Source organism: Drosophila kikkawai, chromosome 2R (genome assembly GCF_030179895.1).
Source record: "Drosophila kikkawai strain 14028-0561.14 chromosome 2R, DkikHiC1v2, whole genome shotgun sequence".
NCBI classification, from domain to species: Eukaryota; Metazoa; Arthropoda; class Insecta; order Diptera; family Drosophilidae; genus Drosophila; species Drosophila kikkawai.
Genome location: NC_091729.1, coordinates 15,546,775 through 15,557,920, shown reverse-complemented (window position 1 = coordinate 15,557,920; position 11,146 = coordinate 15,546,775). Strand labels below are relative to the sequence as shown.

The 11,146-nt window shown below is 45.7% G+C and overlaps 1 protein-coding gene across 6 annotated transcripts; it reads left to right on the top strand.

Moving 5' to 3' along the window:
• Positions 1-221: 221 nt before the first annotated feature.
• On the top strand, positions 222-10,620 carry Pcf11 (Pcf11 cleavage and polyadenylation factor subunit). 6 transcript variants are annotated; one of them, XM_070284749.1, is made up of 12 exons: positions 222-383; positions 858-1,132; positions 2,298-2,423; positions 2,482-2,700; positions 2,760-3,071; positions 3,140-3,842; positions 5,901-6,087; positions 6,146-6,251; positions 6,312-6,414; positions 6,488-8,833; positions 8,895-9,368; positions 9,451-10,620. In XM_070284749.1, exons 2-12 carry the CDS (start codon positions 950-952, stop codon positions 10,221-10,223), a joined length of 5,532 nt encoding a protein of 1,843 aa, XP_070140850.1. In that variant the 5' UTR covers positions 222-383; positions 858-949; the 3' UTR covers positions 10,224-10,620. The 6 variants fall into 6 exon arrangements, with proteins under 6 accessions (XP_070140850.1, XP_017022387.1, XP_017022386.1 ...); XM_017166898.3 differs by having other exon boundaries at positions 5,829-6,087; XM_017166897.3 differs by having other exon boundaries at positions 5,826-6,087.
• The last annotated feature ends 526 nt before the right edge of the window (positions 10,621-11,146 follow it).

Genomic DNA, 11,146 nt, shown 5'->3' with positions numbered 1-11,146 from the left:
TTAGTTTGAAAAAATACTAACAGACCATACTATTTCGGTACATTTGTTTTAAAACGGAATGCAATTTATTTAGTTATAATTAAAATAAAATAAAATAATTAAATTACAAGCAAAGGCAAATAACTTTAAAGAATTCACCCTTTTTAAAATTAATTTACCGAGTTCAGTATTTTTCTGTTTGGTATTTCACCATGTGTGAAATTGTAGTACGTTCTGACTTTGCTGTCTGACAACACTGTTCGAAGTACACACTCATCAAAAACAGTCAGTTGTTACGTGAGAGTTTTCAAACGTATAATTACATAGTTTCCAAGTGTTTTCTTGAAATTTTCACCTCAGGAAAGTGTCTTGCAGTGATTGTACAAATGTATTAGCATAAAAAGGTATGTTTATAAAAGTGTTTGCGGCGTAAAAGTGTGTTTTAAAGTGGCTATGAAAAAAACGTGTGTGCATGTGTGTTGGTAACATAAACGTGGCTTTGTCTGGGGAAAACCGATTAAATCATCCGAGAAAACCAGACAAGGCCATCCACCAATGTTTTCTTTTGAGTTTTCCTACAAAACACAGGCCCCTTACTCGAAAAATATAAAGAATTTTGGTTATTAATGGCGAGGCCACTAGGCGTGCAAAAAATACATGTCTCACGGCCGCCATATTGAATTTTCGCTACTTACATACATACATATGTATGTGTGCGTGTTGTGCGTCGGCTTGTTGTTTGTGGACGCGCGTGATTGTTTACATATGTTTGGCATTTAATAATCGTAAGAATTTAGTTTAATGTTTAGTATTCTAATTACAAATAGTATTCGTGCTTGTGTCAAATCTGACGAGTTATTTGTTTCTCCCTTTTGCAGCGAAAACTAGCAACTGCATATTGAGTTGATAGCCTAAAAACTTGATCAACTTCAAGGATCAAGGAGCTGCCAAGCCTAGTCTGGCCGCCAGAATGGAGCAGCTATTTCAGAACTACCGCGAGGATGAGCGGCGGATCGGTGAGGAGTATCTGTCCAGTTTGCAGGATCTGAACTGCAACAGCAAGCCGCTCATCAATATGCTCACGATGCTCGCCGAGGAGAACATCAGCTATGCCCCCGTCATAGTCCGCGTGGTGGAGTACTACATCAGCCAGGTTAACAAAAAAAACAAGCGTAATTTTTTAGAGACACCAAGACACCCAACACACACACACACACGCTCAGTGAACAGAAGGTATCCTTCCAGCGACGACACCATGAGGGTCGAGTTCTTGTCGCAATTGTGCTAAAAAGTGTGGTTCACGGATGCTGTTTTATTTTGCAGGGAATTCCAACGAAAGGCAGTAATATTTTCTTAGTTTTTAATTAATAATATTTAATGATTTTTAGCCCTTGTTTTTTTTTCTGTGGAATTATTTAAAATTCTATCGATTTTATTCATAACTATATCAGGTTTTAATATTTAATATTTCCTTTGTTATTTTAACAATTATTCTATTTAATAGCCCTCGTTGGAGTTCCTTGGCAACTTAACCTTCCCCCATAAATCTCCTTTAAAGCTAGTTAGGTTCTATATCTTAATATTTATCACATAATTTGGGTTTTAAGCCGGAACTATCAATGATTTTAAATCCTCTACAAAGGTAAGACTGCTCCTTCGTTCTTATTTCTTTCTACTTTGGTTACCAGAGTTTAAAGCTAAACAAAAACAACGAAAAAAAACCGAAAAAGATTAAAATTAAACCAAAAACAAGAAAAACTGAAAAACGAAATAAAAAGAGAAAATACTTAAACAATTGTCACCAAGTTGTCTTTTATTTTATACAAAAAACATTGACTGCTTACCATCATCGTTCGCGAGAAAGTGATGTGCAGCAATTTTTGTATTGCCAAAAAGAAAAGAAGATAAACGCAAGTTTTGGTAACATATATCCAATTAAAACTACCTTTATTATCAAATTTCAAGGCTTATTTCGCTCGAAAAGGGTTAAACTCAAAGCTAACTTTATACTCCGAACACTACACCGCCTCAGATATGTATAGTTCCCTGCGTTAGGACCTCTTTTTCGTGGAGATTAGGTCGCTTTAACTTGGAATTAAGCAAAAATATAGTTGGCCCAGCAGCTGCTGCCTTTGATGACCTGGTTCCATGATGTCGCTGGATGGATGCTGGCCGTGCTGATGTGTCTTGTTAGTCGTCCTCGCTAGTTCTCTGCCCCTCTCTCTCTCTCTCTGTTCGAATCGCGATCTCCGCTAGCGACGCCCCCACTAGACACTTATTGTTTTCTTTTCTCACCTATTTTACCAAACTCTAAACAGGTGGCGCCCGAGTTTAAATTGCCCATACTATATTTAATTGATTCGATAATAAAGAATGTGAAAAGCAGCTACGTCCAGTTGTTTGGACAATGCATAGTCAACATATTCCTCAACGCCTTTGAATCGGTAAGTCACCATTACAGCCTTATGTATGCCAAGAAGCTTATAAGTTTTCCAATTGCAGGTGCAAAACTCGCAGTCACAGGTCCTGGAGAAGGTGCGCGAGCGCATGTATGCTTTGCGACAGACCTGGAACGAGGTATTCCCCCAATCCAAGATGTACGCCTTGGACATGAAGGTCAAGCGTCTGGATAATAACTGGCCCATCACCGCCAAGCAGCCGGCAGCCAACAAGATCCATGTCAATCCAGCCATACACGTTAATCCAGACTTTTTGAAGACAGTAAGCAGCTTTTACAATTTTTAAAAAATAATTTTAAACTAATCGAATTGTCTTGCCAGGGCATGGTACCTGTGATGCCTGTTAACCCCACACTGCCCAGCGACATGGAGGAGATTCTGCAGGCCAAGACTCGGGAGCTGCTGGAGCTCAAGAAGCGTAAACTAGAGCTTGAGCTGGAGCAGACCAAAAAGCATTTAGAAGAGCAGGAACGTCAGCTTAATGATGCCATGGCTCCTATGGTCATGCCAGGCCCAGGCACATCGGCCATACGCCCGCCCATAATGGATCCCGCCGCAGTGGGTGCTGCCATGCGTCACCAAAGGCCGCCGCCACCGATGGGCATGATGCCCAACATGCCAGTTGCGCCGCAGGTAAGTCGGAAATTTATTGCTAGATCTTTGATATAGTTTAATTAATATTTTATATTCCTCTTCCCCAGCAATTTGCGGCCAAGCCAAAGGTAAATCCAGTCAATCCCGCCTTGCTCAATTCTGTGCGCCACCGAGATCCACGATTGGCGCGTCAGATGCAGTCACAATCCTCGTCGCAGTCGGTCGCACCCGTTCGCACCGATCCCCGTCTGGAGGCCAAGTCAACTTCATCGACCTCACAGAAATCTAGTCGTTCGCGCAGCAAGTCACCTGTGCGCAACAGCAGCAGCAGCAGTCGCTCCGGAAAGAGCAACCATACTAGTAGCTCATCAAACCGCAAGCGAAGCGAGTCCAAGAGCTCCACGGCCTCATCATCCTCGTCAGGCACCGATGTGCGGCATAAAAACGGCAGCAACTCGGCCCAGTCGCCGGTAAAGCGTTCCGGGAAGAGCTCCTCCAAGGATCACTCGGATCACTATGCTCGCAATGGATCGCCCACAAAGCGCAAGAGCTCCTCGCCGAGCGCTTCGCCCTCCAAGTCCAAGAGGAATACATCACAAAAGACCTCCTCCGCGTCTTCGTCGAGGGGAAAGTCATCATCAACCGGACGATCCCGTAGTCGATCTCCGGTGTACATGGACGTGGATCTGCGTCGCAGCAAGTCACCACAGCCAAAGGCAGCGGCACCCGTCTCACTACCTCAGGTGGCCACATCAACCTCGTCATCGTCAGCAGCAGCTGCAGCAAAAGCACCAAATGATTTAGAGAAACGTAAGAAACAATTTTTAATTCTAATTTCACACTTGTTAGTCAGCAACCAAGTCGTCGTCTCCTTCGACTTGGAACGTAGCCCTACTACATACGATAACAGCGTAGTTGAAAATGCAGAAATAACTAAACAAATTGGCGGCACTCGATGGCTTAGGCAGGTGGAAAAGGGGCGGGTTCTTGGGATCGTTACCGGTTGAGAGTTGTCAAAGGAAGTCGTCCTCGATGTCTGTGATATAACAACAAACTGTGATGCCATGTGTACCCATCCTGGAGTATCACATCTCATCAGTAGGCCATTGTCATCATTATACAGAGCCTATGCTCTCATTCGACTATCGTTTCAAAACCGACATTCTCACGCTTTCAGGAGAGGAACTATTAAAAAAAAAGAAAAAGTTGATGAAATATTGTTGAAAAAATATTAATAGTTGATGAACAGTTGATAAAAAGTGATTGTTTATAAATTGTTGATGCAAAAGTAATGAATTGTTGATGACAGCCTTAGGATGTGCCCATGTTAATTTCATCAGTAACAAAAACAAACGCACTTTTTTTTTGCCTTAATTGTTGATGGACAATACCGACCTGTATGTTGATGAATTACAGATGAATTGCTGATGACTGGTACTGCAGGGGCATGGATATGGGTATATATTGTGATTTTTGGCAATGATTCTCCGTAAAATTTGCTTGTTTACCGCTGGATTTTACGAATCTTCTGTTATATTTCTTAAATCTCTTGTTTTTTTTTAAAGAAGAAATATCTTCATAAAATCTCCTTTTGAAAGATTCAACCATCTCCTGGAATATTAAGCATCCTTCGTTGTTTTCTGGCTGTGGGAATTTTTGTATCTATTTTAGGCAACAAATCAATCTATAATTAACTAACTTATGCCATATTTCTGATAAATACTTAAGCCTGCTTTAATGAATTCATAAACTAAAAGAAAAACAAAAAAAAAAAGTTTAAACAATCCTAAACGAAAAGTGTAAATAAAAAATGTGTTTGAAACCCTTTTGCATTCCAAGTTGTTTTAATTAATGCAAAATACAAAGCCAGGTGCCGCCAACAAAACTAAATTTAAACCCACACCCAAACCATGTCAAGAATATTTCCTGTACAACAACAGACTATTGATAAATTTGATGATTGATTAGATGGAAAGATAAACTCAAATAAAATAAAGACTGCAGACTGTTTTAATTTGTTGTTAACCGAACAAAACCCGTGTAAACGAGGCTAATTGTAAACTCGAACTAAACATTGGGCAAAGCTTAATGATTACGCTTTTGATTTAAGAGCATTCGTTGTAGTGTTGGTATAAGTAAATGTTATAATATTAATTTGTATTTTGTAGAACGGCACTTTTATCCTTCATTTATTTATTGATTATCCCTTGACTTGTATTTATTTTATTATAATTTCCAACACGGATTTCTGGTTTATTTATAATTAGTTTCTCTCTAGCCTGATTGTTGTTGTGCCTGGTGTTTTGTTGGCCTTATTGTGTCCAATCCCCCCTCTTATGATTTTATTATGATTTTGCCCTATTTTCTTACCTAAATTTCCCTTCAGTTCAGTTTTCTTTTCCTCCTTTGAACAATGTGTGCCCCCCCAAAACCAAAGCAAAATCAATTTTCTAGCTACATTTCAAATACTTGAACCAGGCCCTACTCCTCCTCCAGCGCCTCCAAGTCCGCCGATTATAGACGTATCGTCTTTGGACACTGACTTGAGGCAGCGGCCAAAGACGCCGCCGCCGCCAAGCTTCGAGGCAACCAAAAGTCTCGACACGAAGGCCACCAGCAGCGGCAGCAGCAGCAGCAGCACAACAATACTAGCTAGTAACGCCTCCGCGTCTTCGTCTTCATCTTCATCTTCGTCCACGTCCTCGTCCACTTCTAAATTGCCCGCAAAAGTGTCGTTCAAAATACAAAAACAGTTTAATAAATTAGAAAAATCTACAGCGAATCTATCAACAGCAGCATCACTGCTAAACCCAACGACCTCAGCAGCCACAGCCACCTCATCATCATCACCACCTGTTGTCCCAGCAGCATTGTCGTCCAACCAGGGTAATGTATCCGAGGCCCTGCAGCAGTCCATCAACAAGCTGCTGCAAGTCCAGGTCGCACCCAATGCCAGTGGACAGAAGCGACCTGCCGATCCTGTGCCCCTGGAGGCTGATGAGGAGGAGATGCTGTCGCAGGCCCAGAAGAGAAGCAAATCGGCCAAACTGGATGCGTAAGAAGCGGGTTCTTTTACCTTAAATCCTTTTATACTAATATTCCTGCCTCCCCAGTCTCTTTGGCAGCGAGGATGTGGACCTGCGCCGCGAGAATCCGGCCGTGAAGCCAGGAGTCATTGTGGTGGAAGACGACTCCATGGATGATTGCGATGTGAGCGAGGTAAGTTTATTTGAATAAAGAACTTTTTATACCCATTTAATGTCTCCTTTTTGTGTTCAGGCCACTTCCAAGTCTAGTTCACAGCCTAAGAAGCCCACGCTGGAGGAGCTGCGTGCCAAGTTGGCCAAGTCAGCGCGCCAGCAAACCAAGCACGGCAAGTCGGGTAAGTAGACTCTTTCAAAAGATTTGTAGATTTTCGGACTAGAGCCTGGAATTTCCTTGAATCCCCCCGGCAGACAACAAGATCAAGGATCAGGGCGTGGCCCAGCGCATCAAGCAGTTGGCTGAGCTCAAGGCCAACGACGATTCCCAGGAGGCGCACGACGAGAAGATGCGTACGATTCTCAGCCAGGCCCAAGAGATGTACGAGAATCACAACATGAATCAGGAGCAGTACAAGGATCTAGTCCAGAAAGTGGTGGCCATCAACGAGAGCAGCAAGAACAAGTCCGACCGACGCCGTGATGATGATCTCGACTTGGATCGCAATGCGGCCCGGGATGCAGTTCTACGCAAACGCATACCCAAGCTTAAGGGCAATGAGAATCAAGCGTCGAGCTCGCCGCGCAGCGATGGCTCGCCCAGGTACGATGAGCAGCCGCCGGTTCCGGAGAAGCCGCCAAACAAGAGGGACAAGGCCAAGAGGGATCTCAAGCGACGAAAGCCCAGCAAGTGGGGCGACCAGGTGGATCCTGGTGCTGCTCAACGGACTGCCTGGCAAATGGCCAATAATAACAACAAGCGAGGTGGAGGCGGAGGAGGAATGGGTGGTGGCATGCAGATGCCCATCCCCAACCAACCCAATTTCCGTGGCATGCCCTGGCAGCAGCCTCCTCCGGCCATGGTTATGCCACAGTCCATAGTTCCGCCGCCACCTCAACCCCCCTCGATGATGGGACTGCCACCCGTGCCGCCCGTTACCCTAACCAAGGCCATCAATTCCCTGGACAATCCCATGACGGACGTGGTGCGCAGCATCACCATCGATGGCGGTTCCAAGGAGATTCGTTTCTACAACCAGGTGGCCATCATCTTCATGGCCGGCGACGAGCCCCACGAAATTGGCTTCCAGCATGGCCAGCGGGTGATTTTCATCGACCACAACGAGCCACTGCCTCTGAGCTTCAACGACGACTACAAGCCCTTCCAGCTGGATGGACAGCTGCATCGCATCCGCTTCGGTTTTCCCTCCCGCGAGCTCTACATCGACGATCACTGGTACGAGATTTACTTTGGTGGTCCGGCCGTCTCCCTGCCGATAGGTAACAAGCTGCACGTTCTCAAGGCCGAGGGTCCTCCGCCCAATGTGGACATTGGACGAGTGCGCCGGGATCTGGTGGTGGGCAAGATCAACATGATTGTGGATGCCCATACGATTGTGCCCCTTTTCTTGGACGCCCGTCAGCAGACCTTTCAGCTGGGCGCCGAGCAGCATTCGCTGCAGTTCGTGGACAGCTTCCAGTATGCCCTGGTGGACGGGCAGCTGCAGAAGATCGAGTACGGAGGATTGCCCAAGAGCATGATGCTCAATGGGGGTCGCAGCTGCTTCATACGTTTCGGAACCCTGCCCAAGGGCGTGGTGGCCGGCAAGACACATGTGGCGGATATGGTGTACATTAAGACTGAAGCCCCGGCAGAGCCACCCCAGCCACCGCCGGTGATTGTAAAGCCTCCACCTGTGGTGGAGCCACAACCTGTGGCAGCAGCCCCTGCTCCTGCTCTCTCGTTGCCAGCTGCGGCCGCCGCCTTGGGCAGCCTGAACATCAACGATCTCTTCCAAAAGCTGGTTTCGTCTGGAATTATCGGTGGAGCAGCTCCTGTGGCAGCGGCACCTGCCACTAAGGAGTCTTCAGGGGGCAAGGAAGCTTCTGCAGAGACCACAACAGCTTCTGCTCCTTCTGCTGCTGCTGCTGCTCCCGTACCTGCTGGTCCCCCCATGGAGCCCATCAAGCGCATCGATCTCCGCAAGCCAGAAACCATCAAGACCCGCCAAGCCGCGGTGGTGGCCACTCTCTACATTGGGATGCAGTGCAGCAGCTGCGGCGTGCGCTTCCCGCCCGAGCAGACCATCAAGTACAGTCAGCATTTGGACTGGCATTTCCGGCAGAACCGTAGGGACCGGGACTCGACCAGAAAGGCCACATCCCGTCGCTGGTTTTACGATCTCAACGACTGGCGGCAATACGAGGAGATTGAGGATGTGGAGGAGCGCGAAAAGAACTTTATGGAGGCGCAGGGACAACCGGGTGGACCCGAGGCCCTCGACGAACTCTCCCAACAACGGTCGTTGGACTCGCCTGTGCCCACGTGTGCGGCCGGAACGGATGATGTGGATCGCTGCTGCGACATGTGCCACGAGAAGTTCGAGCAGTTCTACAACGAGGAGTTGGAGGAGTGGCATCTTCGTAGTGCTATCCGTGTGGAAGATAAGATCTACCATCCGCTGTGCTACGAGGACTACAAGGCTTCGCTGAATCCCCCCGCCGAGGAGGTGAAAACCGATAACGATGTGGACATGAAGAACAGCGATGACAATGCCATGGATACGCTGATCAAACTGGAGGTCAATGATGATGAAGACGGTGAGTTGAAAGTTAGAAAAAGGAGGAGGAAATGTAATTAAGATTTCTCTCCTCTCTGCAGATGTTCCCAAAGCCTCGCAGACCATTATGGACGATGATGATGATGATGTCATTGTGCTGCCCAACGAAGAGCCCAGCGTCACGGAGATTGTCGACGACGATGATGACGAGGACGAATATGTTCCCGGCAAGGTGACCCGGGCGGAAATGGGTAATGAGTCCTCCCAGGACAAACCCGAGTCCAATTCCGAGACCAAGGAGAAGGCCGCTGAGCCGGGCCAGCCACAGACCCACAGCGAGTCGGCCAACGAGTCGGATGTGGAGATCCAAGAGCCAAACATTCCCTTTACCGATCTGGACACGTATGTGGAGAAGGAGATGGACGAGGCCACCAAGGCGGCTATGCTCAATGTCAAGATCAAGGAGGAGCCCAAGGATGAGTATGAGGACGACGAGGATGATGGCTTTGAGGACGTGGGCACTGTGGTGACACTACTGCCCCTGCCCGAGGACGAGATCTCCATCCACAGCAGCGGTAAGTGTTTATTGTTTTGATAATCCTTCCCCAGTAAATGATCAAGTTGCTCCAATATGTGGCTTCATCATCGTCTTGGCAGAAACCCAAACACATACCATCGGTTCCTCGGCCTCGCCGGCAACCATCGAACGGCCCGCCTCCGTTACGTCGCTCTCGCTGCCCGCCAACGAGGCGGACCTAGACCTAGAGCCGGCGGCGGCGGACACCTCGGTGACCACGGAAACGGAACTGAACGGAGAGCCGCAGGAGTCCACGCATAACCTGAGCTCAGCGGGTCCGGCGTTACCTTTGGCTAGCATAGTTAATAAAATAAAGATAAATATCACTAAGAATACAAGTAGTAATAGTCATAATAGTGCCTCCACCGCCGCAACATCATCATCATCATCATCATCGACGGCGGCGGACTCGCAGGGTTCGGCCATCAGCGTTATTGGAGGAGCATCATCAGGAGCTGTCGGAGCATCAGGAGCCGGAGAAACCGCACAGCAGGTGAACGCTATTCAAACAATTTCCACCATTCCAGTGCTCTGCGGCGGCAACACGTTTGTGCCCAAGATAGCCACCAGCACCCCGGCCATGGTCAGCTCGATCTCAGTGATAGGCAGTAGTTACGGCGCCGCCGGCAGCAGCAGCAATAACGGAAGCAGCGGCCGAAGCAACACTGCCACGCAAGCTCTAACAGAGGTAGCTGGCCAGAAATCGGCAACACCTCCTCCGGCACCAGCTGCCGTGGAGCCGGAGCCAGAGCCCGTCGTCGAGCTGAAGCCGGCGCTGCAGAACGTGACGCTCAAGCGGACGAAGAAGGTGCAGAACGGTGTCGAAACCTCCGGTCTGTGCTCGATCATGTAAAGCGATCGCCCCCCACAAGCGATATATTCCTATTTATATTCAATTTTTTTAATGCGATTCTTTTTACACGTTACTTAGTTTTAATAATAGCTAGCTAGGCGAGGGGGCAGCAGCGGCACCAGCAGTCGCCCCTTGCTCTGTAGATACCCAAAAGAGCTCCACCACATCCGGGGAGCTTACACCGCATAAAAACCTATTTATTTAAAAATTTTAATAAAAACAAAAAAGATACAGAATAAAACAGAGTATACATAATTTGTGATAATTTTATAAACAACAAAAACGAATCAGATTTTATTTTCCTACAACTAAACATCAACATTGTATTGTAATTATGCGAATTTTTAATGCTGATTTGAAGAAAGAGAAAAATAAAAGCGAAAAATGAATTAAATAACCATTATGTTTATGCAATTTATGATTTTTTAGCTTATTAGTTGACTTATAACCGAAATACTTACTGAAAATATAATTAATAAATATATTCAAGCAAAATTCAAATTGGTTTATTTAATGGGATAATGGAGAGGTTTTTGATAATATTAAATTATTTATTTTATTAAGTCTAAAAAAAGAGATAATTTAGATAGAATTTATTAGAATTTCTTTTAAAGAAGCGCATTATAAGCAAATTTAGTTTAAAATGAAACTACATAAGAAGTCTGTGTATTTATTTTTGAATTTTATTTTAGTTTTGTTAGTTTTAGTTTAGTTTTTAGGAAGAATTTATTGGAATTCCTTTTAAACAAGCTAATTATAAGCCATATAAAACTGTATAAAAAGCTTGTGCATTTATTTTTTTAATTTAATTTTATTTTAATTTCAAACCAAACAAATAGTTTTAAATTAACTTAAAACTAAAAAATAGATATTTAATTTTCAGGTTAAACATGAACCAACTTGCCGCCCAGTTTAGGGTTGCC